This window comes from Bubalus kerabau, chromosome 17 (genome assembly GCF_029407905.1).
Source record: "Bubalus kerabau isolate K-KA32 ecotype Philippines breed swamp buffalo chromosome 17, PCC_UOA_SB_1v2, whole genome shotgun sequence".
Classification (NCBI taxonomy): domain Eukaryota; kingdom Metazoa; phylum Chordata; class Mammalia; order Artiodactyla; family Bovidae; genus Bubalus; species Bubalus kerabau.
The window spans coordinates 8203372-8231076 of record NC_073640.1 but is presented as its reverse complement, the minus strand read 5'-3'; the positions used below and the strand labels follow the sequence as shown (position 1 = coordinate 8231076).

Here is a 27705-nt window from a genome sequence, read left to right as displayed (position 1 = left end):
TCCAGAGCTCTAATTGCTCTAAAGAGAAGCTGAAGGACACTCTGGCCATCCCTCAATCACCCAGATTCCACCCTGACCCACTCAAATCTATTCACCCTTCAGCAATACAGAATCTTATAAAACTGTCAACCACAGGTTAAATTTCTGCTCAAAACCCTCCCATGACCCCACATGACTTTTAGGATAAGGATAAAATGGTCATCATGCTGCCGTGTGGGCATTCACCTGCCAATCACTCACTGTCCCTTCTTTCTCTCTTCTTCTCCTCTCTTGCCATACTCTGGTCAGTTTCAGGAACATATTCAGATTCCACATTGTTGATTATTCTTGTAACCTCCTAACCTCCTCCCTTCACTGTTTACACCTCCCCAGCTCCTTGTCATCCTTAAATAGCAGTCCTAAGTTTGGTTCCTAAGTACAGTCATCTCTGATCCCCTAGACCAGGTGCTTAGACCTCGTATTCTATAGTCACAGCATTTACTCCCCACTTAGTGCCTATCACCACCGCCATTGATGATTGATGTGTCCCTGGTAAAGATGTATTATATCCACGAGACTGCAGGCTTCAGGATGGAGGCATCGGGTTAATGTTGCTCACTCTATAACACCCAGAGACTGACACAGTTACCTATCCTCAAGGCTTGTACTAGATAGATGAAGAAAGAAAGAGAGAGGGAGGGAGGAAAATAGAAAGAGAGAGAAGGGAGGAAAGATGAAAGGAAGGACAGAAAGGGAGAAAGGAAGGGGAGAGAGAAAAAGACAAAGGAAAGAAGAAAAAAGGAAGGAATGAGAAAAAGATAAAAGCAAGGAAGGAAGGAGAGAGAGAAATGGAGAGGGAAGAACAGAGACAGAAAGATACGAAGAAAGAAAAAGCAAGAGATAGAGATGCAGAGAAAGACAGATGCAGATAGAGACAGAGCCATGCAAAGAGAGATGAGAGAGACAGGGGCTGGCAGTGGGGAGGGCAGGGAATTATGAGCAAGTGTGGGGTGGAGGGTGGGAAGAACAGGGAGCAGGGTGCGAGAAGGACTCAGGCTTGTGTGAGCAAAGGTGAGGCTGAGAGTTCATCTCTCTATCCAGTCAAACGGTTGAGGAGCCCAAGCGCGGTTTGAACAGGGGCTGCGTGGGGGATTCTCTGGAGTTTCTCATGTAGTGAGCCACAGGATGGACACCGTCAGAGGGACCAGTGGCCAGCCGGGGATGGGTAGAGGGCGGGGACCACGGTTGACAGCCTGGTGGGTGCCCATGAGAACAGGTGAGGCTGCTTCTTGCTGTACATTGCACACTTTCCCAGCTGAACAGGTTTTTTTTTTTTTCATCTTAATATGGGCAATAATATTCTGAAAAGCAAGCGTGGCCTTTCAAGTGTGTTGCTGGGAAGTGGATGGGTCCCTGGGGTTATATAAACTCAGCAAGACTAGTCTGTCTGTTTGGAGTTCTCAGCGCGCGTCCAAGGGCTGGAAGTACGGAGGTACATTTTTCTACAAGTCTAATTAGGTCTTATGTGTTTGAGGAAAGTGATGCTTGAAAAGGGGCTTGTGTGACAGCCCCGCTAATTCATGAGATCATTGTGCAGACACCTGTCTGGGAGGATGAACAAAGGATGCTGAGATCGGCTTTACCTGCCCCTTGCTCCAGGTTCCAGCAACCAGCCGCCCGCTGACGGCCTGATTTGTTGCTCTCTTGCTTCTGGCTGTTCAAGTGCCACAGTGGCCCTGAGTAATATTTTCTAACCAGAGAGTGATAATAATAACATGATGATAATAGTAATAACCGCAGCTGACACTGGTCTCCTGATGCCGGCTAGCCTGCAAAGCCCACTCCATAAACCCCTTTTAAAATGCTGTACCAAAACTGAGATCGATATTATATCCATTTTTACAGATGAAGAAATAAGATCCAAGGGAGTTAAAGCACTTATTCAAGGTCCCTCACCTGGAAAACAGAGAAGCTAGGATGAAAACCAGCTCAGACTTTGGAATCTGAGCACTTGAAGTTCTGTACTGTCTCTATAACTAACGTAAATGCTGCCTTTTCCCCCTTCATTCCTTCTGCCCCTTTCTTCCTTCTTTCCCTCTACAAATACTCAGCAAGTAACCCCAGTATACTGGGCACTGGGCTGTGTGCTCAGGATATAGTGTTGAGGAGTTCACACCATCCCTGCCTTGAGGGACACGGCAGCCTAGAGCTTATTTCCAGCTGGGAAATTAACAAGAGGAGATGCTTCAGCACTAAATCCGCCTGCCTCTTGGAAGGCTGGTTGTATCAACGGATGGCCCCCTTCTCCTCCTGAAGATAGCTCAACTCTCCTGAGTAACCCCCAAGACTGTCCTCAGCTCCTGGGGTGGGGGGAAGCCCACCGACAAAACCCAGAGAGAGGAATCCATTCCACTTCATTCTAAGCAGAAGCTGGGTTTCTCTGCACATGGCCTTCCCAGTACTTAAAAAACACGAGCTCTATATTCAGAGAGACCCAAGTACACATGCAAGCCCATCCTCTCTATGGCTGGGTGACCTGAAAGAGGTAACTCAACCTCTCTGTGTCTTAATTTCCTCTGTTATAACGGGGATGAAACAGTATCTACCTCACAGCCTCTGAATGGAAATTACTGAACTCTATTTCAGCTCTTATTCCCTCGTGATCTGATATATATGTTCAACGAATATTGAATGAACAAAGCCTCTGTCTCAGAGGCCAAATTTAACCTTTATAATGTTTATAATAAAGATAGTTTCTTTGGCTCACTCATGACTTACTGTAAAGAAGTTAAAAGCAACTAAAAATAAAGATCAAGTGAGGCTGATCCAGACATAGACCTAGCTTGGAAGAAATGTTTTTAGATATGTTTTTCTTAACCTAAGGTATATTGCTGACTTGTGAAAGTCAGGCAGTGGCAGCCAGCATCAGAGGTTTCCAGAAGCAGGGAGGTGGGGCCTGGTGCCACGACACGTCTCTGCAGCATCTTTGACATTTAGGAGGGTGAGGGCCTGTTTCTCGGGGTCAGCGGTTACAGAATGAGGGTCTTATGCATCCCAGGGGGTCCCCAGGCCACAGCCCTTCCTGCTGATAGCTGAGATGCAGTTAATCCTCATCTCTTCTATTATTCATGGATATGACATGGATATTTAAGGATATGACAGAGGCACTTTATCCTCTTAAAATTTTCAGAGATTCCGTTTCCAAGAATTGTAGGCTCCTGGGGATTCGGAGGTCTTGCTATGGTGTAGACCCTCTTATCCAGGGCATAGGGTAGGGGGCAGACAGAAGACAGGGGCGGTGCAGACAGTTTTGAGGCCGGCTCTGTGGAGCAATCTCAAGAGCGATGGATGGGGGAGTTCCTGGCCCTGGAATTCCGAGTTCAAATTTGATCCTTCCATCTAATGAACGGTTGTGGGCTTGGAAACAACTCTGAAACTCTGGATCTGGGAAATTACAATAGCTCATTTTTACTGGGTGTTTATCATGTGTAAGTATACTGCTTCAAGTTCAGAGGTACCGCCTGAGGCTGGCCATAATGTTACCCCGCTTTACAAATGAGAAAGTCGACTCTCCAAGAGGTTGGAAGATGGAGCTGGGACTAAGCTCAGGGAGCCCAGCTCTAGAACTCATGGTCTGAAGTCTTCCCTGCTACGTACTCTCTCTCGGGGATGGTTGTTATGAGGGCTACACGAATTCTGTTTACAATGACCCTGGTACACAGCTGGCATGGGTCACAACTGGGTGTCTTCGTCTCCTTCTGGCTCTGAGATCTCATGCATGTGCCCTCTAGTTGGGTGCTGAAGAGTACAGACTAAGCATAGCTGGACCATGGGATGATGGAGGGGGATATGGGTGAAACGGCCACAGGGCCTTGAAGAGGGGGCATCATTCAACTAATAATGCACACCAGATGCAGAGAGGAAACTTGGAACAATATTCAGAATGTGCAATGGCATGAGCTAGACCGCCAAAGACGGCTTACTAGGCTGAAATTTACAAGATCCCTAGCAGTGATTTTTTTTTTTTTCTGAGATTAAATCAAGGATGGGACTCTCCTTAGCTCAGCAAATACGTTTTCTAGGCCATAAAAAATGGCTTGCAACAGCGTTTTGGTTCACAAGTGTTTACTGCATTTATGATGTAGCGGTAACAAATCAGTGGTAAAGAATACACCTGCCGATGCAGGAGACACAGGTTTGATCCCTGAATTAGGAAGATCCCCTGGAGAAGGAGATGGCAACCCGCTCCAGTGTCTTGCCTGGGAAATCCCATGGACAGAGAAGCCTGGCGGGCTACAGTCCATGGGGTCGCAAAGAGTCAGACATGACTGAGCGACTGACAAAGACTTGATTGGTGGCGCTACTGGTAAAGAATCCAACACAGGAGATGCAAGAGACAGTGGTTAAGTCCCTGAGTTGGGAAGATCCCCTGGAGTAGGAAGTGGGCAACCCACTCCAATATTCTTGTCTGAAAAATTCCATGGACAGAGGAGCCTGGCGGGCTAGAGTCCAAGGGGCTGCAAAGAGTTGGACACGACTGAGCAACTGAGAACACACAGAGATTTGATTAGGTGTGTTATCTTCTCGGACCATCTGACTCTGCTACTATCAGAGGAAATCAACGGTATCTTCAGAGATCGGACAGAGCAGTGGAGACTCGGGCAATTTCGATGAGAAAGTGACTGGCTCTGGATTGAATTATTTCCCTATACAATATTAAAGTTTCTTTCCAAATCACGTTTAGGTTGGCATTTCTCACTTCCTGTCTGCAAATTCTGCTTCACAGCCTCTGATAAAGTCAGACAGACGAAGTCTTGGTACCATGGGGACTGCACACTTTATATGAACTCAGTTTAGCAAACTTTATCCTAATTAGGTTGAATCTGCTTTGTCATCTGATCATCATCAAGTTAACCATATACCCAGGCCACAGCCTTTTTGGCTCTTAGAAATGTCTATAGCTGGCACTAAAGTAGAAGGTGAACAAATATGTGTTGAATGAATGAATAAATGAAGGAATGAATGATGGAGTTGTTGAGTGGAAAGAGAAGTATGTTCGAATCAGCCAGAGGAGGGTGTGAATCCTAGTTTTGCAATTTATTACTGGCTTTTAACCATGAAAAGAGAAACAACCCAGAGAAAGTAGCTCTATGAATTCATTTCCTATTGTTGCTGCAAAAAATTACCATCTAGTTCCATGGCTAAAAACAAATAAAACCAATTTATTCTTCCAGAGTTTTATATTGTAATAGGATATATATTACATTATATACAGAGGTTTTATATTGCAGTTCTGGAGATCAGAAATCCAAAATGGGTTGCCTGAGGCTAAAATCGATGTGTTCCTTCTGGAAGCTCCAGGGGAGTCCCTTTCTCTGTCTCTTTCAGCATCGAGGGGCTGCCCACAGCCCTTGGCTTATGGTCCAGCGGTGTAACATCTGAATCTCCTTCTGACTCTTTTTATCAGACCCACCTGGATAATCCAGAAGGGTCTCTCCACCTCAAGGTCCTTTCCTTAATCCCATCTGCACAATCCCTTTTGCTATATAAGGGATTAGGACGTGGATGTCTGGGGTGGGGTGGGGGGAGTCAGGATGGAGAGAGAAAGAGAGAATCACCCTGCCTACCACAGCTGTGCTGTGCACCAAGTCGCTTCAGTCACGTCTGACCCTTTGTGACCCTATGGACCATAGCCCACCAGGCTCCTCTGTCCATGGGATTCTCCAGGGAAGAACACTGGAGTGGGTTGCCATTTCCTCTTCTAGAGGATCTTCCCAACCCAGGGGTTGAACCCATGTCTCATGTCTCCTGCTGCCCACAGCAGCTGGGCCAAACTTATCCAACAGTGATGGGCAACACCCTGTACCTCTCCAGAGCATCACAGCGCATGAAAAGTACTCCCCAGGGAGCCCACCCCCACATCATGAGGGCAGTGGCTGGCTGTCTTCTCGGGAGGAATCTAGGTCTGCCCCGGAGGCGGCCCGCTGGTCTTTCCACCGTGGGGTGGTGACATGGTCTGGGCTCCCTTCAGAACCTGTTGGTTTTTTATAAGACTGTGTCACGTCCACCCCATCTCACTTGAGTGTTCACATATGTGGATATGTGCTTGGCAAAAAGACTTTCCTCTCACGGTAACCTTGAACTCCATGCTGCATGCGTATTTGTGCGTGCTAAGTCATTTCAGTTGTGTTTGATTCTTTGTGACCCTATGGACCATAGCCCACCAAGCTCCTCTGTCCATGAGATTCTCCAGGCAAGAACACTGGAGTGAGTTCCCATGCCCTTCTCTAGGGCATCTTCCCAACCTAGGGATCGAACCCATATCTTTTGTCTCCTGCATGGGCAGGCAGGTTCTTTATCACTAGTGCCACCTGGGAAGCCCCCATGCCACATACCACCCGTAAAATCTTGATTGGGAAAAATGCTATTTAGAGACCGATGCTGGGAGCCGGCATATTGCATATTGAGTGAGGATCTGTAATAGCTCAACTGGAATTCTATCACTGCCGGGAGCCAGCGTGAGGCACTCCGCCCATGACAAAGGTCATGAGGAAGGAGGCTCGGCATACGCAAAGGCGGGATCGAGCCTCAGGAGTCCCCCTGGAAATTCTCGAGCATCTACCCCCAAAACCAGAGTCTGCCTACTTTCTGCTTTGTGCTTTCACCTACACCTCTGACTTTACGGGGGGCTGTCGCCCACTACCTCTCTCTGAAAAAAGAGTTAGCTTACAGCTCCAGTTAATAATTCTTGGATGTGACAGTGTTTCAACCTACAAACTCCTTTGGAAATCCTCTAGCCTGCCTGAATAGGTTTTTCCGGCCACATGTGATTGTTCAGAGCCTCCCAACTGTGAGAGGCAGGAGATGTTCTAAACTGCCTAAACACAGATTCCTTTGAGTAGTTAAAAGATTGATTAGAAAATGTATTGGTGAAGGGTTTTTCACTTGTTGGGCCAATGTTTGCTGCTAAGTCTCCATACTCCTTACCTACTGTGTCTTTGGCAGTGTATTGATTGATATAATGGGTGTATAGAAATGTAAACTGCAGCTTTGTCCAATGCTTTTTGGAAGGCTGGTGCCTGACTTTGGAATAATCACCTTTAGAGAAAAATAAGTTTCTTAAAATGTTAACAGGCCTCCGGGCCAGAAGATGATGTCAATCACCTGAACTTTTGCATATGATAAGTTTGAAAGCCTGGCTTAGATTAGAACCAGGAACTGCTGTCCTTGCATGACTCCACCCCTTCCCCCATTATCCTCTATGCATACCTTAAGGTATAAAAACTACTTTGGAAAATAAAGTGCGGGCCTTGTTCACTGAAACTTGGTATGCCCATGTCACTCTCTCTCCCAAATTCCAGCTGAGCGTCCATCTGGAGCGCGGATGTCCTCTGCGACCATTTATTTGCCTGGGCTTCTAAGACCCACTCGAGAAGGTGTCTAAGGTGGGGCACCTTCCGCTATTCGAGAGGGCGCCTGCGGCCTCCGTGGTCAGAGCTAACCTGGTGTCACGGGTTATATTGATTTTCCGCGTAAACCAAGCCACTCAGCTTCTTTTCTCCACTGAATTTTCCTACTGAGCTATCCTTATTTCAGCCGCTTTTCTCCACTGAATTTCCTCACTGAGCTATCCTTATTCTATTACTCTTTGTATCCTTAATTAAAGTGTAATTAAGCAGTTGTTCCCTGACCCTCGCCTAGCCGTCTCTCCTTCGAATACCCTGGATCAGCCGGGGCTGGTCCCCGGCAGAGACCCAAGCACCTGAGAGCTGGGAAGTCCAACCCCACCCTTCAAGTGTCCTTGGGTTTAGCCAGACCACATCCTTTTGGCCCCAGGCTATTCACTTTCACTAAATTTTGCTTTACTTTAGTGCTATGTAAGAAGCACATTAGACTATGTAAGAAGCACACATAAGAAACAGCATCACAGAAGAAGTTGCATTTATGGTAACTGTTTTGTGAGTGGATGTTCATTATATGTCAGCATACATTTCTTATGAGAAACGACAGATAATTATCCCTGGTCTTAAAATCCAGCACTGGGAGTTCCCTGGTGGCTCGGTGGTTAAGACTCTGGGCTTTCACTGCAGGAGCATGGGTTTGATACCTGGTGGAGGAACTGAGATCCCACAACCTGCATGGCCTGGCCAAAAACAAAGTAACTAACAAACAACACCCCAGTACTGGTTATGGTTTCCCTAGTGACTCGTTTATTTCCATCAAATGACCACAAGTCCACATGGCTGATCATTTTTCTCCCTTTGCACAACCCACTCTTAGGAAGCCAAGAAGCTTCAGCAAAGCTATAAGACATCAAAGCCTGCATTATATGCCCCATTAGTTATCTACCCTCGTTGTCCCTTTTCCCCAGTTCCTTCCTGTTTCACATTTTAGTTCTTACTGTCCTTTAGTTTAGTTCAGAGTTTAGTCCTTTCGTGTCTGTGAGCCCAGAATAAGGCATGGTAAGAACTTCTGTTATTTCCCAAGACGTTTTTTTCTCTTTTGTGAGACCCAGGTCCCTGATACATTTCTCTTGGTTCCAAGAAGAACAAACTCAAATGAAAAACAAAAAATCAAAACATATAACCAAACAACGTCAATGCCGATGTTTCGACACAGACTCTCAGCAGAACTGAATCCAGCCAGCTCCACTGTAAAGCCTGGCACTGAGGTCGATAAAAGGAAAACAGGTCTCTCACACTTCACGTGCCGAGCACACCGAGCTCATAAATGCCAGCGTTCTAAATGGCTTGCTTGCTGTTAACAGATTCACTGGCACTGAAATCCTTTTCTTTTCTGGGGGATATTTAACTTTTATTGTATCTTTACTCATGGTCAAAAGACATTGGCAAATTTGCTAAAGTGATTGAAGATACTCTTCTTAAAGGCATTCCTGAAGTTTTGCCTTCATATCTTTGTATGTGAGCTTGTCTTCTTGGAAAGGAAAACCAGAAATGAGTTTTACAGTATATAAGGTTTTGGTAGTTGTAGAAAGCCAAGATTAAAAAAAAAAAAAAACCTTAGTAGAACCACCAATGAAAAAATCTTTAAGATATACGCAACCTAAGAGTTCATCTCTGAGTTCATAAAACGACAGAATCCTCAACACCAAGAACCTCTCACACCCTACTGGACAGTGTATCCAGGCCCTCTCTTTTTAATCTCTATCCCCATAGAGCCCAAGACGTAGTATGTATTCAATGCACAGTGGCTGAGTTAATGAGTAACATCTCTCACTCTCTGTCCATGGAATTTCCCAGTCAAGACATGACTTAGTGAATGACCACAAGTACCTCTCATTCTCAAAGGTTGGAGTTCTCCAACCCCAAGACACCTAGGGGAACACAGTGCTTGCCATGGGGCAGGCGGGCAGTACATATGATGTGACTGGTACTGAGATCCATCCAAACCATGAGAGAAATCTCTGCCATTCCTGAGCTCCAGGGCAGCAATTTTAATTTCCTTCATTTCCTCCCTTGTCAAAACACACCCTCCAGGTGACATTCCTACAAGCAACTGCTCGCAGGGGTAGACGTAGGTTGAAGTCCATTCCCACGTGCTGGTACAATCTCTATCTGCCTCCCTCCCACTCAAGAAAACATATCAGAACAGAAATGAACAAGGACACCATTACTCTGGGAAGTATCACGAACTTGTGGCAACTTATTGAAAAGAGCAAATCCTCTGCTATTTTGGTATTTCAGATAATGTTAGTTGTACATGACCTATGGAGCATCTCACAGTGATTGACATGAAGATTCACTGGGATGCCAAGGCTGAGAGTGACTGCTTCTCTACAGAATCCACCACTGAGACACACCATCTAGGAGATCTTTCCAAACTCCAAAGAAACCATCTCTGAGGCTCACATTAACCCCAACACATTTGTCCTTATGAACTCTGCCACGCACATGAGATTCAGGAGAACCACACTGATCATCTATCTCTACGAATGGACACAGCTCACAAAGAAACATCATCAACTGCATGTCACTCCACCCTCTCCACCCTGACCTCGGGGAGGAGGACGCACAGCAGCCCACTCACCACGCCGCCGCCAGCCGAGTGTATGAGCACAGACATCCCTTCTCGGAGGTTGGCGACTTCGAAGAGCATCATGTAGGCGGTGACGAAGTTCATGGGGAAGGCAGCGGCCTCAGAGAAGCTCATGTCCTCGGGGATCTTGTAGACAAATTCCACAGGTGTGCACACCACCTCTGCCCAGGCGCTGTAATTGACAAATGCCATGACGCGGTCCCCGATCTGGCGAGAGGGAAGCACGGTGTGAGTGGATGTTTCTTAATCTTTTTTGAGAGATTTCTCAAATACACTTTAACGATCTAGCAAAAACTATAGAGTCCTTCCCGGGGAGGAGGTGGGGGGGGGGGGCGGGGGCGGGGAAGAAACCTCAAACCCTAAAATATGCACACCTTCACCTCACCTGCCTTTTGAGGCATTTGTGGATGCTCTGAACCAATCTCTGCAAGCTTCCCAGAGGCCATGGAAGCCAGGGTCTCTTTCCCTCTTCCGGACCATAAATATATATGACGTGCCCCACGTTGCACGCCTTGGAATGTTAGCGTCAGCAGGTCACATTACCGATCCGACCTCTCATCTAATCTCCCTGTTTCAGGACGTGGAGGGTCAGAGGGCCAGGGCTGGGAGTCAGTCTGCTCTCTGTGGTTCTCTCGCAGCCCGTATTGATTCCCTGCCAAGCTAGTTCACTGCAGTATTTGCATCAAAGGTTAGCACCGGATTACCGATGGCATTAGATGTGAAACGTGGTGCGGCAGAAAAGTCATGTAAATCTGAGTGCAGGGAATTGAATAAAAGCAACCAGGCTCAGAGAGAAATAGGAGAATGCCCGCGGGTGTGAGGCGCACACGTATCATAGGGCAGACTTATCCTAAGGCTGTCACGTGGTTTACCTCCTGATCAGATGAGGCAGGGCTGAAGACTGCGGTTTTTTTAATCAGTGGTTTACACAGCCAGACACCAGGCAGAAAAGAAAAGGGTGGTCTTCCCTTTAAAGTGATTATAATCGTGTGCTAAGTTTTTTTTTTTCCCCATAACATATCATTATTCAAGGGAAATACAAAGTAAACCATCACGAACAGCTTATAAGAGTTGCCAAGTGCTAGTTTAATGGAACCATTCTGCTATCTGATGTTAGGCTTGTACTGTGACTCTTCAGTGCAATATTCAAATTGTTACCCTCATAGTGATTTCTCAGTAAACTAATGGCTTTCATATATCTGTGTTTTAGTTTACTTTTTTTTTTAGTAATTGATTCTACTGTTTTCTTCTAGTTTAGCCTTTCTCTTTTACCTCTGTTCAACAAACAACCACAAAAGCCTCCCATGAAACTGGTTTTTTTTGTAGCTCCATACTACAGATGAACAATGAGAGGTTTTTGCAGACACTTAAACTGAAGCAAAGAGAAGGTCACATCACTGATCTGACCCAAAAATCATGCAGCCAGAGAGCAGCTGGACCTGGATGCGAACATAGCAAGGCTGACTCCAGATACAAATAGTTAATTCATTACACCTAAGTGCTACAAAGAAGACACAGAGTTATATAAGTGTGTGCAACAGGGGAAACTTACCAAGTCTGGGAATATTAGTCTAAGGTCTTTAAGTTTCAGTTTCCTTGGCTCTTACATGGGTTTAATATTAGGAACAGCTCCTTATGAGATTAAATAATATAATAAGCAAGCAACCTACATGGCATGGTGCATGTAAACTGAGCAAAGAACAATCAGTTCTAACTCTTAAAAAGACTGGTTCCTGATCTCCCATGGAATTCACAGTTTAATGATCAAAAGCTAAATATTTGACCCACTGAGTTTCATGAAGCAGAGGAAGAGCTGTCTAATGAAGAAACTGATGGGTGGGAGAGGCTGTCTCATGGGCAGTGAGTGTCAATCCTTGGAAGCATTGAGAATCAAAGGATGATGTCAGGAATATCATGGCAGGTGCGAGGGCTTGGACCAGAGGATCGCTCAGGTCTAATACCGGCATCCTCCTTTTTCAGAGTCATGCAAACCTAAAGCTCTATCAGAGCACCACAGAGTAGCTGATGACGTGCAGTGTAAACAGAGTGTGGGGAAAGAGTACCTCACCCACCGTGACAGTGATGGTCATGCCACCCCAGACCACCCTGACAGTAATGGTCGCGCCATCCCAGCAGAGTGGTCTGCTCCAGGCCTCCCTCTCATCTCATTATCAAAATGTCAAACAGAGGGGCCAGCCATCAGATAAACCCTAATCTCAGAGTCCAGAGGTGGGAAACTTTTTAAAAAATATCTAATTCACCTCATTATTTGATTCTGTTAGGGAAAAGAAATTAGTTTTTGGCAACGAAGCCCAAATGATTCCTTTTCTGCAGTGCTCCCAGCAATAATTTTTCAAGGCTTCCTTGTAATCGATCAAGCCAAGAGAGCTAGCTGTTCCGTGTGTTGCTGTGTGGAATTCTATCTCCAACATGATTGAAAATCTTAAGTCAGACTTACAGAGGGCATATTAGTATTGGTTTTTCTCCCCAATCACGCCCTGACTAGAAACCCATAGGTGGCTTCTTTTATTTGTGCAGCTGAAAGGACTGGAGGAGGAGTGGAGGAGATGATGGATCAATCTGACAATAAGCAAGCCAGGGCTAACTAGCAAAAGAAAGATCATACATAAGGGAAAATATATATAATCAGGCACAGTGATTCCTCCCTATAAACCAAGGTCAACCCATCCCTAAAATGATGGGTTGTTTATCCAGTGCTCAGGATTGATAGAGCAAACGGTATGCTCTTTTCCTTTGGGACCACGTGGAGGAATGAAGAACAGATTGTATTTCTTATACGCAGCATTTTCAGGGAGAGACGGTGCTGCCTCTGGTTATATTGCCTACCTGGGGACAGAAAATGTAAAGTCATAGAGAAGAAAAGAAAAAGCACAATTACTTCTCTCTGAACGTTTTTCTGCCGTGTTATCTGGAAACCACTGACAAAAAGACAGATGAGCTGGTTGAGGGGTCCAGACATTCATCATAATGAATTTGGAGCATATTGATATTTTCAAAGTATACGGAGGCTTCGAGGCACTGAGACCAAGCAGCAGGCTCAAAATCGATTCCAAGGGGATTTTGGCATTGCCTTGTACAGGATTTTTCTTCCTGTATTAACCATACAATGCAGCATTTGCAGGTGGGGAGGAGGGGTAAAGACTGTGGGACTGTAGGAAGAGTCAAAATTCTCTAGTGGTTTGAATTCAGGTTCACCTTCTACTTGCTCTCATTCTGACCTCATGGAAAATTACCAAACCCTTCTGAACTTCATCTCTAAGGGGATAATAATCTTTACCTTGCAGGGTTGTGATGGGGCTGAAAAACAGTAACTTGCCCATGTTTCTGGTTATGGTGGATTCTCAAGTGTGAGGTCTCTTCGTCTCTCCGTGGGGAAGCACTAAAGTTGAGTGAGAGCTCTTATGCCTGGTTTCCAATGGCTTTTCTTGCTCTCAACTACCACAATTTTGTGTAGTTGATTTGCCCATAGGTTTTCAGTTTTTATAGACCAGATCCTATTTGATTTGCATGGTAATGGTAAAAAGGATCTTTTCAGTGATTAAAAATTTTGTTATTGGGAGTTATACACATGTACAAAAACAGAATTATATAATAACCCTGTGTAGATTTGTCTTACTCCCCAAGCCACCAACCCATAGTCAATTCTGTCTCATTGTCAGATACCTGTACCCTTTGTCTTTAAATTTTTCATCCAAAAATGCCCTTTCTCAATGTCTGAAATAATGACTTATAAGTGATCACTTAAATGCATTGGTTAAACAGATATTTAAAGGCACAAAATTATAAAACACAGAGGCTATTTCTCACCAACCTTTGCATTTTGTAATTAACTTCTGAGCCTGATGTGGTGGTGAAATGGGAGCCATGGGTAGAGAGAGGAGCCACGGCCAAATCCATAGTTGTATTCATTTTAATCTTTTTAAAAAAAACATTTTTCTTTTTAAAAATCTTTTTAACAGCTATAAAGTGAATAAAGGGGGTGCTAAGGTTTCCCCTGGCCACTTCACCAGACTGTCGCCAGGAGTTGTAACAAGAGGGTCCCTGAGAAAGGCACGAGACACTGGGAAAGTCCTATCACTTATGAACATCGTGTGTGAAACAGATGGCTGATGGGAGCTGCTGACAGCACGGGGAGCTCCAGGCCATGCTGTGTGAGGGGCGGGGAGGGGCGGGGCGGGGGAGGTTCAGGAGTTAGGGGACATATGCGTGCCCATGGCTGACTCACTCGTATGGCAGAAATCAACACGCTACTATCAGGCAATTATCCTTCAATTGAAATAAATTTTAAAAAGCAAATAACAAGAAGACACGTTACAGATGATTTCAAATGCAGTTTGCATAATGTTTTGTTTAATCTTGTATTATTTCAATAGATTCCAGATAAATATCACCCTTTCAGTCAGAAGTCAAAACATTACCTCAAATCCTTTAACGCTGTCCCCTAGGGCTTCAACAATCCCAGAACACTCAAATCCTGGCACCAGCGGGGTCTTGGGAGGGTTGTCAATATTCCCCTGGCGCACCATCAAGTCAATGAAGTTTAAACCACTGTAAACAGCAAAACGAAAAGAGAGAAATTTACGATGAGATGGAAAGAAAGCACTGGCTTGACTCTTCTTTCCTTCCTATCCCCTCCCTCCCCTTCCTCCCCCAGTTCTTCTCTTCTTTCTTTTTTAACTTTCTGGGAAAATGTGTCTAATAGTAATGTTACTTAGCTAGATGTCACCAAGAAAGCAAAACAATGATCTCTCTAGACAACTCATGCTTTCTCAGCCCTTCAAATGGCATCTGCAGCATTCACGCTCTAATTCAAGAGAGAGCCTCGTTGTCCCCACTCACAGCCTCCTGACTCTAACTCTAAAAATGTATTGACTAGCCTGGTCATTAGCCATTCTAGCACTTAACTGAGAGTTAAAAAATACTAGGAAGAGCTTACAAGAAGAAACACAGAAAGCAGCCAGACATAATGGCCAGCCACCAATCTATGAAAAAGAAAGAGAAAAAAAGATCTAACTTAAAAGGTCTCAAAAAGACTGTCACAAGTAGCTCAGCTGGTAAAGAACCCGCCTGCAATGCAGGAGACCCCGGTTCCATTCCTGGGTCGGGAAGATCCTCTGGAGAAGGGCCAGGCTACCCACTCCAGTATTCTTGGGCTTCCTTTGTGGCTCAGCTGGTAAAGAATCCACCTGCAATGTGGGAGACCTGGGTTCTATCCCTGGATTGGGAAGACCCCTGGAGAAGGGAACGGCTACCCACTCCAGTACTCTGGCCTGAAGAATTCCAGGGTCGCAGAGTCAGACATGATTGGGCAACGTTCGCTTTCACTTTCAACCATCTCACAGACCTACACCGGCACCGTGACATAAAGGCCGGCCGTAACGGTGACTGGGAGTCATCAAGAGACCAGGCTGGGTTCACCTGCAGGACGGTGACTCGAAAGAGAGAGGTCAAAGGGACAGGCCAGTGGGTGTGGGAAGACTGGAAGGCTTGTTTCAAAAACCTGAGTTGTCTCTGGCTGAGAGAAATCGTTTGGTATTCTCTATAGACATATTGCTTTTGAAGTAAGAAAGTTATCATTAAACTATATCAAAGTCATTGCCCTGGAAATCCACATACTTGATTCTAATGATGCTACCAATGTTCCAAACTATTGGCTGTTTTTTTAAGAGCTACAATTGAGAATTGCATTTAACAGCTGTGAAGGAATGAAGTGAGAATGCATGCATGTGAAATACACGAACATTTATTTTTTTCACACCACATGTGGCTCTAACATACTTCCTGTTTTCACAAGCTGCCATCTAAGGAAGACATGGGTTGGAGAAACCAAAGTCCTCGGTCTGGCCCAAGGCCTTTGACCACAGCTTCTCTTGCAAGCAGAAGACTTGAACTCTTTCTTAAACACAGCTTGTCCGTTTCTTCCTCGGCCTCTTTGGAGCCAGGGACACAGGACGTCTACCTACCACCTCTGGTCTCCACCTGTCAGTCTCATCCATAGCAATGGATAGGGGCAAGGAGGGTGACTTCCTTGAAAGGTGGATTAGAGTCACCCCTTTCTCAAGGTTTTTCTAGCCACAAATGAGGCCAGATTCACATATTCCCCCCACCGAAGTATCTCTGACGTGTGCCCTTTCTGAAGACAGCTGCATGCCTCACACTTCTTGGCTCCCGGAATACCTGGCATGCCTCGTACCCACAGCAACATAGTAGGTACTAAAGCAACATACACTGAATGAAGGAATATTCATGAATATTCAAAAACACGTGCTGCCAGGTTGAGTACTAATGCCTTTTAGAAAACAGCCAAGGGATGCTCAGAGTCATGGACACCCTTCTGAAATGCGTGTGTAGACTTCCAACGATCCTGTTTCGATGTTTAATAGTTCTTAGGGCCACTTAGTAACCAAAATGTTCTCCAATAATGTGGCTGAATAAAGTCTCAATTCCACGACTTCTCCCTGGGTAACCTTGGGTTGGTTATGCAACCTCTCTAAGCCTCAGTTTCCTCATCTGTGAAATGGGGGTTATGAGAGCACCTGTATCACAGGGTTGTTGGGAAAACTGATGAGAGTCAGGCATTGTGCCAAGTAAAAAGTACGTATTCAATAATAATAATATCCGTGTCTTCTATTAAGAAGGCTGAAGTGTGAGATATATTTTGGGAAGATTCCCATTAAATAAGAGTGAAAAATCGTTTCAGAGCTGAAATGGGAAAACTTGAGCTATCTGTAAGCTTCGCTTCTGTGAAATAGCCCATTTTCCAACACAATCAAATAAATAAAGCATCACTGTATAACAATAAAAGGAATTTCTACGTCCCAAATCAAACACTCCATCTCATTTCACACATATTTCAGCTCACCATGTTATATCCTCCATGTGAAAACATGATTTCCCAAGACCCCTGATGGAGAAATGGCAGAAGAGATGACTTGACAGTGTTGTAAATGTGCCAGCCCCTTGGACAAGGTTTCAGCTGAGATGCCTGTCACACTGCTCCGTAGGGCAGCCTTCAGTTTCCATCCAGCATGAAGCGGGTGCAGTGATTATAAATGAGGAAGCAGCTACTCAATGCCAGAGAGAAGGGCCAAGACTTATAGAGCCTTATATAAGGGCTTAGCCTCTATAAGGGCCAAGACCTTACAGAGCCAGGAGCACCCCATTGCCTTAGTGAGGCATGCAGTCAGGATGGTGGAGGAAGCCAGTCACCTTCAGGATGGAAACATGAAGGAGGTGTGTCCCACGTGAGGGGGGATGGGTCAGTGTTGTTTATCTCAGCAGAGAGGAAGTGACGAGGTGGTGACGAAGCACCTTTATGCTACATCAGACCTGTTTCATGGTGTCTGCCCATGCACCTCCTCCTCAAATGGGGCCAACCAGCATTTACTGAGGGCTTCATTTGGGGCAGAGACTGGGATAAACAGTTTCCTTTTGTTATTTAAGACTCAACAACACTCCTACAAAGTATGAACTATCATACCCACTTTTCAGATGAGGAAACTTAGGCTCAACAAGTTACTTGTGTAAAGTCTCATGTGTGGAAACTGTCAAAGTCAGGATCCAAATCCAAGCCAAGTCCAGAACCGGGGACCTCACAGATGACACCCTAGTCCCTCTTCACAGGGACTTCATCCACTGCCCTTGATGAAGGGGGCCACATCCGGGGACCACATTTATAACTTCCTATCTCTTTGCCAGCTGACTGTACCAGTGATTGGACCCAGTGTTGGAGGAGTGGCCGTTCCTAGTTTGAGCAGGAGCCCATTCAGCATAAAGCAAACGAGCTGGTCCAAGAACTGGATCTCAGAAACTATGAATTGGAAAACATGCATCAAGAAAACAACTTGGTACCAGAGAGGATGTCAAAAGATAGGACTGAGCCAGGTCGCAGAGCCAACCCAGCAGCTTCCACCAGGGTCAGCTATACACACCTCACTGCTGAATTATCAAGGATGTAAGAGTCCACCCTTCACCTGGGGTGCCACCTTGCCCCATGTGCCCCCTGCCGTCAGATATCTAAGGGGTCCTTGGATACTTCACATATGTGTTCATTGGGTTATGTGTGTGGTTTCTGCCTCATGAACCCAAAATACAAATGAAAACAAATACTAGAATCAATATCCGTAAATCACTCACTGGACAAGCATTAATGACCTCATTTTTTTTTTTTTCCCAAGCAAAACAAGTAACATTGTTTAGCAATAATAAGTTCCTTGCCCAAGACCACACAGACAGTGAATGGTGAAGGAATGGACTTAAACTTGGGTCTGTCAAACACGTTTTTATTCCCACCCCCTCAGGAAAAAACACAGGGGCATATCAAGCCATGCATCATCATTATAATAGTTTCTAATTTTCTCTACAATTCCCTGGTGGCTCAGATGGTAAAGCGCCTGTCTACAATGCAGGAGACCTGGGTTCAATCCCTAGGTCGGGAAGATTCCCTGGAGAAGGAAACGGCAACCCACTCCAGTACTACTCTTGCCTAGAAAATCCCATGGACGGAGGAGCTTGGTGCAGGCTACTGTCCATGGGGTCGCAAAGAGTCGGGCACGACTGAGCGACTTCACTTTCACCTTTGGGATTCTGAGGCGGGGGGCAATGACTATGCCTGATGATTCGGGCCCACACCAGGGGTGACTGTCAGATGTCTTTCTTGCTGACTTTTTATGTGACTCTCTTAAACATCTGAAGTGAAGTGAAGTGAAGTGAAGTCGCTCAGTCGTGTCCGACTCTTTGTGACCCCATGGACTGTAGCCTACTACGCTCCTCTGTCCATGGGATTTTCCAGGCAACAGTACTGGAGTGGGTTGCCATTTCCTTCTCCAGGGGATCTTCCTGACCCAGGGATCGAACCCAGGTCCCCTGCACTGTAGGCCGATGCTTTACTGTCTGAGCCACCAGGGAAATCCACCAGGGAAGTCCTTAAACATCTGAGAGCACTGCAAAAAGAAATAGTGCTGCAAGGCGCTTGATGCGGAAATGCAATCCTGCGTTTCTCCACGACTGATACAGCTATAAAAGTAAGGCTTTTTTTCCCTCCCATATTAAATTATTAGTCAAATAAGAGGCTTAAAGTGTTATTACTGAGATTTACAGTGTTTCAGACATATAGCAAAGTGATTTAGTTTTTTATATATGTATATATACATATATACCATGTGTATATATATATATATATATATATACACACACACACACAGTTTTTCAGATTCTTTCCCACCATAGATTATTAAAAGATATTAAACATAGCTATGGTTTTTCCAGTAGTCATGTATGGATGTGAGAGTTGGACTGTGAAGAAAACTGAGCGCCGAAGAATTGATGCTTTTGGACTGTGGTGTTGGAGAAGACTCTTGAGAGTCTCTTGGACTGCAAGGAGGTCCAACCAGTCCATTCTGAAGGAGATCAGCCCTGGATGTTCTTTGGAAGGACTGATGCTAAAGCTGAAACTCCAGTACTTTGGCCACACTGGGAGGGATTGGGGGCAGGAGGAGAAGGGGACAACAGAGGATGAGATGGCTGGATGGCATCACCAACTCGATGGACGTGGGTTTGGATGAACTCCGGGAGTTGGTGACAGGGACATCTGGCGTGCTGTGATTCATGGGGTCGCAAAGAGTCGGACACAACTGAGCAACTAAACTGAATTGAACTGCAACATAGCTCCTTTGCTGTAGTAGATCCCTTTTTTAATCTATTTGATAGACAGTAGTGTATATCCGCTAATCCTAAATTCCTAAATTTATCCTTCCACCGCCCCCCCTCCTCTTTGGTAACCATATGTTTGTTTTCTTTGTGAGTCTATTTTTGTTTTTTAAATAAGCTCAAATGTGTCAGTTTTCAGACTGCACATATAAATGACACTGTATAATACTTGTCTTTCTCTGTCTTGCTTGCCTCACTTAGTATGATGGTCTGTGAGCTCATCCATGCTGTTGCATATGGCGTCATTTCGTTCTTTTTTATGGCTGAGTGATCTTCCATCATATGTATGCATGTATCAGGCGTGTGTGCATGCTCAGTCGCTTCAGTGCCGTCCGACTCTCTGCAACCCTATGGACTGCAGCCCGCCAGGCTCCTCTGTCCATGGGATTCTCCAGGCAAGAATACTGGAGTGGGTTGCCATGCCCTCCTCCAGGGGATCTTCCCAACCCAGGGATTGATTCCATGTTTCTTATGTCTCCTGCACTGGCAAGCGGGTTCTTTACCGCTAGCACCACCCGGGAAGCCCAGGTATATACCACATCTTCTTTATCCATTCATCTGTCGATGGACATTTAGGTTGTTCCCACGTCTTGACTATTGTAAACAGCACTGCAATGAACATAGGGGTGTGTATCTTCTCAAAGTATAGTTCTATGCCCAGGAGGGGCATTGCAGGATCAAATGGCAACTCTATTTTTAGATTTTTAAGGAATCTCCCTGATGTTCTCCATAGGGGCTGTACCAATTTACATTCCCACCAACAATGTAGGTGGGCTCCCTTTTCTGTATACCCTCTTCAGCATTTATTATTTGTTGGTTTTTCAGTGATGCTATTCTGATACTTCATTGTGGGCTTGAGTTACATTTCATTACTAATTAGCAATGTTAGGCATCTTTTCACGTGCCTGTTGCTTGTTTTGAATGTCTTCTCTGCAGAAATGTCTGTTTAGGTCTTCAGCCCACTTTTGGATTGGATTACTTGGTTTGTTGATATTGGGTTGTATGAGCTGTTTGTATAATTTGGAAATCTGTCACTTGTCAGTTGCACCATTTGGAAATATTTTTTCCAAGCCTGTAGGTTGTCTTTTCATTTTGTTTATGGTTTCCTTTGCCATGCAAAAGCTTCTGAGTTATTTCTTCAAGGACACCACTAAGTGGATGACTGAAAAATCAGCCCAGCTATCAGTTCAGTTAGTCAGTTCAGTGGCTCAGTCATGTCCAACTCTTTGCGACGCCATGAATCGCAGCATGCCAGGCCTCCCTGTCCATCACCAACTCCTGGAGTTCACTCAGACTCACATCCATTGAGTCAGTGATGCCATCTAGCCATCTCATCCTCTGTTGTCCCCTTCTCCTCCTGCCCCCAATCCCTCCCAGCATCAGAGTCTTTTCCAATGAGTCAACTCTTCACATTAGGTGGCTAAAGTACTGGAGTTTCAGCTTTAGCATCATTCCTTCCAAAGAAATCCCAGGGCTGATCTCCTTCAGAATGGACTGGTTGGATCTCCTTGCAGTCCAAGGGACTCTCAAGAGTTTTCTCCAACACCACAGCTCAAAAGCACCAATTCTTCGGCTCTCAGCTTTCTTCACTGTCCAACTCTCACATCCATACACGACCACTGGAAAAACCATAGCCTTGACTAGATGGATGTTTGTTGAGAAAGTAAAGTCTCTGCTTTTCAATATGCTATCTAGGTTGGTCATAACTTTCCTTTCAAGGAGTAAGTGTCTTTTAATTTCATGGCTGCAATCACCATCTGCAGTTATTTCAGAGCCCAAAAAAAAAAAGTCTGACACTGTTTCCACTGTTTCCCCTTCTATTTCCCATGAAGTTATGGGACCAGATGCCCAGCTATAGTTTATTAATTTTCCAGTTTGAGAGAAAATTGGCCCAAAGAGGGATTTAGCAAAGAAGAGCAAGTAGATGTGGAGAAAGTCCCCTTCTATTTTCCAGGTGAAGGTAAGGTGAAGGTTGCTCATAAGAAAGGGTTTTGGATTTCTTGCCGTCTTGTTCTTCCCAGAGGCCATCAGTATCCTTGGCACAGATCACTAGACAAAGGACAATGTGATGAAAATCTTGAAAATCTTCCAGAATCCTACTTCTCTACTAATGCACCTCAATAGACCCCAGTCATATATTTTGACCTCACACTCAATAGGAATCCCTAATCTTGCCCCATCTTTGGTTCAGTTGAGAGATACATGGTCACAGAAACCACCTTCAGAAACCCCCTGTTTTACTTTCTGAGGGATTGTTGAACATATCATTTGTTACAATATACGTTCTCTTCTTTATGAAGACTGGGGATTTTCCCTCAAATTTCAACACAGAGGTTTAGTTTACATGGGTCTCACAGGCCCAGCACCGTGTAGAAACTGATCATATTTGTTTCTTTTCATTGGCTACTAGGAAGCTCCAGGCCAAAGTTGTACCACCCCTCCCTGAAAACAGCAGAGCTTTCTGGAATTCATTCTCTATGTCATTCTAACACTCACCATCATCTTAACTTTCTGAATGCTTTGGGGTTTCCATTTTTAAAAGTCTTAGGCTCTATTATCTTAGATCTCAAACTTGATTGTACACCAGAATTCGGAGGAGTTCTTATTAAAACAGATGGCCGGGTCCCACTCCTGCACTGTTGACTAAGCTGGTCTAGGGCGAGGGTCAAGAATCTGCATTTCTAACAAGCTTCCTGCTGCTGCTGCTGCCGCCGCTGCTCTGGGAAGCACACTTAGCCCCTGCTGTACCACTTCTTTTAAAGCTATCTCAAGTTGTCTTTGGGATGAGACAAGGTAAAAATTAATAGATGATGATTAAGTAGATAAGAAAATGAAAAGCTCTCTCATAGTCCTCTAAAGCAGCTGAATGTTTTGATCCTAGTCCAAAGAATTATATTACTCTTGTTAAATGTGGTCTTATTAGATTAGGTTCATCGTTCTGATTTGTCTGCCTCTTTCCTGGATCCTGATTCTTTCATCCAAAAAATTGGCTCTTCCTTTTGGATATGTAGCCTCTGAGAATGCAGATATCAAGCCATTGACTTTTCTGTCCAAATTGCTGATAAAAATTTTGGACTGGCTGTCACATTCCTGGTTACTAAGGGTATTTGTGAAGACCACAACGAGATGTCATGGAGAAAATTCAAGATATAGAACCAGTTGACATGTTTTAAGTTTCTTCAATTCATGAACTCTATGATTCTCTGAAACATCTCCAAGATACTGGCATGGCCAAAAAGTCCTTCCAGGTTTTTCCAGAGTGAACTTCTTGGCCAACCCAATACTTTGAATTCACGTTTAACAAGATCTGTGTAAGTTAGTGAGCCCCACTCTTCGCGAGCAAAGGCAGTCAACCCCCCTCCCCACTCCCAGCAGAAGTTGCTGACCACGTGGGCGCAGTCTGAGCAAGTTTCAGGTACAGTAATTTTCTGGATGCATGTCATGACCATCATAGCTCCCCCCCTCCCATGCACACACACACACAAATCCCCCTTCCCCGGCCCACAAATCCCCAGATGTGCATACTCTGGTCCTAGCTCTGAGAGTGTTTTACCCAGGCACACATTCTCATGTGTGATCAGCACTGAGAAAAATTGGTCTAAGTAACCTCAAATCAGCTGTTCTCACAAAGAAGACTTTTTAAGAAGAGATAGGTCCTTTCTGTGATGGGTTCTCATGTAGGGCTTTGTGATGGTTGGAGGGGCCCGATAAACTAGCAGATCTCTAGAAACCCTCATTCTAATTCCTCAGATGATAAGGATGGGGAGAAAAGGAATTATTTGTGGCTAAGTCTTGTAATAGATAACATTTATGGGGTGCATACTATGTATCAGACATGGTGTTAAATGTCTGTAAGTGTGATACTTAATTTTTACAGCAACCATAACAAGGCTGAGAGATACACATTACCCACATTTTACAGAGAACAATACAGAGGCACATCAAGGTTTATAAAGCCAAGAGGTGAAGGCAAGTGATGTCTGCAGAGGCTACTGCCCTTTGCTTTCCTTTAGAGAGACCTTCACTCAGTGTTTCCAGTTACAGAGAGGGGACTTCTCAACTCACATGCACCCTGAGCACTTACTGTGTCCTGAGCAGATACTTAGTACTGGACGTCTAAGAACTGGGGGCTCAGTTTCTCATGGGGAAACAGAATCGTGGAAGCTGATTACGACACAGTGGGATGAGTGGTTCGACAGAAGTGTAGCCAGAGAGCTCACCTGGCCACCAGGAGATGGACTCACAGACGAGATAACCGTGGAGTCAGAACAAGGACTGTCAACAAGGTTTTCTCAAAGAACTCTTAGCTTTGGTGACACCCTCTGTGAAAGTGATGGCTTCCCTGATAGCTCAGTTGGTAAAGAATCTGCCTGCAATGCAGGAGACCCCAGATCGATTCCTGGGTCGGGAAGATCCTCTGGAGAAGGGATAGGCTACCCACTCCAGTATTCCAGCCTGGAGAATTCCATGGTCTGTATAGAGTCAGACATGGGATCACAAAGAGTCAGACACGAATGAGCAACTTCCATAAGAAAGTGAAAGTGAAAGCCGCTCAGTCATGACTCTTCGTGACCCCATGGACTATACAGTCCATGGAATTCTCCTGCATTGCAGGCGGATTCTTTACCGGCTGAGCTACCAGGGAAGTTCTATAGTCAGAGCTAAATGTAAACCCTTAGCTATTGCTTTCTGGCTTCTCCACAAGGGGGTTGCTTCATCTCCCTGAACCTTAGTTCTCTCATCTCAAACACGCGTGGGTAGCAGCCTCGCGCTGCCGGGGTTGGTGTGGATCCACGTGCCAGGACCTTGTGAAGCGGGGCCTCGCTCCCCGCGGTACTCAGTGAGCGTGAGCTCCTGCCGTTGTCATCAGCGCACAGAGAAGGCGTCATGCGTCAGGCTCCCTGGGAAGCAGACTCTGAGACTCAGCTTTGCATGCAGGAGGGTCGATAGGAGGCACCCCAGAGAACAACACCTACCCAGCGGCGAGGGAAGCTGGACTGAGTGGATGGAGAGGTTGAAACACTGACGTGGTAGTAAAAAAGGACATAGTTTATCCGCGGAAAGTTCTAGAGCTAAGATGGGACCTCAAGTCATGATGAATCCAGGCAAGGGGGCTGGACCTTTTTACGTCATGTCAACTGCTCATTGGATGAGAGCTGTCCCCGGGAGGAGCTCTGATCTCAGGCAAGGGTACTTCCTTCTGCTGAGGGCAACTCCTCAGCAGGGACCTAGCTGCGAGCCCCCAGCAGCCAGCACTCGCTGTAGCTGGGGGAAGGAGCTCTTCAGTCCTAAAAGGGGGTTCTGGGTGGTGTACCCCAGCATCCACCATGAGAGGGGTGTTGCGGTCTTCCTCTGCAGGGTTTTATTCCTCGGCTGGCCCAGAGCAGTGGTCACTGATGGTGAGAATTTACAGAGGTGTCCTTTGCGTGGTGGTTTCTGAGAAGGAAAGGTCTAGGGTTCTTATGACCAATGCTGGGAAGGAAGAAGAGGATGATATCTTTAAACTGGGATCTGAAGGATGAGAGGCAAAGAGGGAAGGGAAAGGGAGGACTTGAAGAGATCAAAGTGTCAAGGACATGACAAACTAAGAAAAAAAGAGAAGGGGAAAGGCGGACGAACTATCAAAACACACGCAGGAGTTGATCTTAAATGTTCTCACTATAGAAAAGAAATGGTGACTTTCTGATAGCATGAAAGCGGCTAATGGGGCGGTGGTAATCATTTTGCAATTTACAACTGTATCAAATCAACACTTTAAACTTACACAATGTTATACATCAGTCATATCTCAGTGATGCTGGGGCAAAGGAAAAAAAAAGTCTTTTACAGGGCTTAATAGATAATTTTCAGCTATGAAAAATGTACATGCAGGGTTAGTAAACTGCTTGGGGAAATCCATGAAAAATAGTAGCTCGGGGCTTTCTCTGTGTCTAGAAGGTGGGGATCACTGGATACTGGTGGAGACCCAGACACCAGAGGGAACATGGTCAGACGCCACGTGGGGAGTCTAGAATTCCCTCTGCTTGGTGAGCTCACTGCCCAGCAGCCATCGCAGCCTGGCCCGGAGGCTCCCAACGTGTGGCTTTGCGCTGAGCCACAGCAGCCTGGAAGCTGTGCCGTTGCTTTTTTTTTTTTTTAACATTATTTAATTTTTATTTATTTGGTGGTTACCTCAAACTGCTTTGCCCTTTGTTCAGCTCTCCTCTGGCTGCTGCGATATTCCTCAAAGCACTGAATTCTGAACCCAAGGGGGTGGGGCCAAAGAAACACAGGTTTGAGTCATTCCCTCATTTTCCCAGAACTGAAGATTTTGGTTTTGTTTCTTAATCACAGCTGATAGCTTAAAAACATCTAGGACCATAATCATTGATCTCAGAAAATCTTGCTCCCAATTCTTCTTCTTCGTCCTTTTTTCAGCCCTATTTTTTTGGCTTTGTTTAAGCAAAATGGGTGTCTGAGGAGGTCTTACAAATATCTGGGAAAAGAAGAGAAGTGAAAAGCAAAGGAGAAAAGGAAAGATATACCCATTTGAATGCAGAGTTCCAAAGAATAGCAAGGAGAGATAAGAAAGCCTTCCGCAGTGATCACTGCAAAGAAATAGAGGAAAACAATAGAATGGGAAAGACTTGAGAGATCTCTTCAAGAAAATTAGAGATACCAAGGGAACATTTCATGCAAAGATGGGCTCAATAAAGGACAGAAATGGTATGGACCTAACAGAAGCAGAAGATATTAAGAAGAGGTGGCAAGAATACAGAAGAACTGTACAAAAAAGATCTTCATGACCCAGATAATCATGATGTTGTGATCACTCACCTAGAGCCAGACATCCTGGGATGCAAAATCAAGCGGGCCTTAGGAAGCATCACTACAAATAAAGCTAGTGGTGGTGATGGAATTCCAGTTGAGCTATTTCAAATCCTAAAAGATGATGCTGTGAAAGTGCTGCACTCAGTATGCCAGCAAATTTGGCAAACTCAGCAGTGGCCACAGGACTGGAAAAGGTCAGTTTTCATTCCAATCCCAAAGAAAGGCAATGCCAAAGAATGCTCAAACTACTGCACAATTGCACTCATCTCACACACTAGTAAAGTAATGCTCAAAATTCTCCAAGCCAGACTTCAGCAATACATGAACTATGAACTTCCAGATGTTCAAGCTGGTTTTAGAAGAGGCAGAGGAACCAGAGATCAAATTGCCAACATCCGCTGGAGCATCAAAAAAGCAAGAGTTCCAGAAAAACATCTATTTCTGCTCTACTGACTATGCCAAGGCCTTTGACTGTGTGGATCACAATAAACTGTGGAAAATTCTGAAAGAGATGGGACTATCAGACCACCTGACCTGCCTCTTGAGAAACCTGTATGCAGGTCAGGAAGGAACAGTTAGAACTGGACATGGAACAACAGACTGGTTCCAAATAGGAAAAGGAGTACGTCAAGGCTGCATATTGTCACCCTGCTTATTTAACTTATATGCAGGGTACATCATGAGAAATGCTGGGCTGGAAGAAGCACAAGCTGGAATCAAGATTGCCGGGAGAAATATCAATCACCTCAGATATGCAGATGACACCATCCTTATGGCAGAGAGTGAAGAAGAACTAAAGAGCCTCTTGATAAAAGTGAAAGAGGAGAGTGAAAAAGTTGGCTTAAAGCTCAACATTCAGAAAACAAAGATCATAGCATCCAGTCCCATCACTTCATGGGAAATAGATGGGGAAACACTGGCTGACTTTATTTTTCTGGGCTCCAAAATCACTGCAGATGGTGATTACAGCCATGAAATTAAAAGATACTTACTCCTTGGAAGGAAAGTTATGACCAACTTATACAGCATATTTAAAAGCAGAGACATTACTTTGCCAACAAAGGTCCATCTAGTCAAGGCTATGGTTTTTCCAGTGGCCATGTATGGATGTGAGAGTTGGACTGTGAAGAA

The 27705-nt window shown here is 45.1% G+C and overlaps 1 protein-coding gene and 1 non-coding gene across 3 annotated transcripts in view; one reads left to right on the top strand and one right to left on the bottom strand.

The window, feature by feature from the left end:
- Positions 1–27705, bottom strand: part of VAT1L (vesicle amine transport 1 like) — a 165476-nt gene that overhangs the window by 120404 nt on the left and 17367 nt on the right. For both annotated transcript variants that reach the window (XM_055551307.1, XM_055551308.1), the window contains exons 2-3: positions 14475–14604; positions 10027–10242 (exon numbers count right to left, since the gene is read on the bottom strand). In XM_055551307.1, coding sequence (XP_055407282.1) covers positions 10027–10242; positions 14475–14604 — 346 coding nt within the window. The remainder of the gene's footprint in view (positions 1–10026; positions 10243–14474; positions 14605–27705) is intronic.
- On the top strand, positions 10924–11079 carry LOC129632614 (small nucleolar RNA SNORA15). Its single transcript, XR_008704604.1, has one exon. It is a non-coding gene; the product is annotated as a small nucleolar RNA SNORA15 (small nucleolar RNA).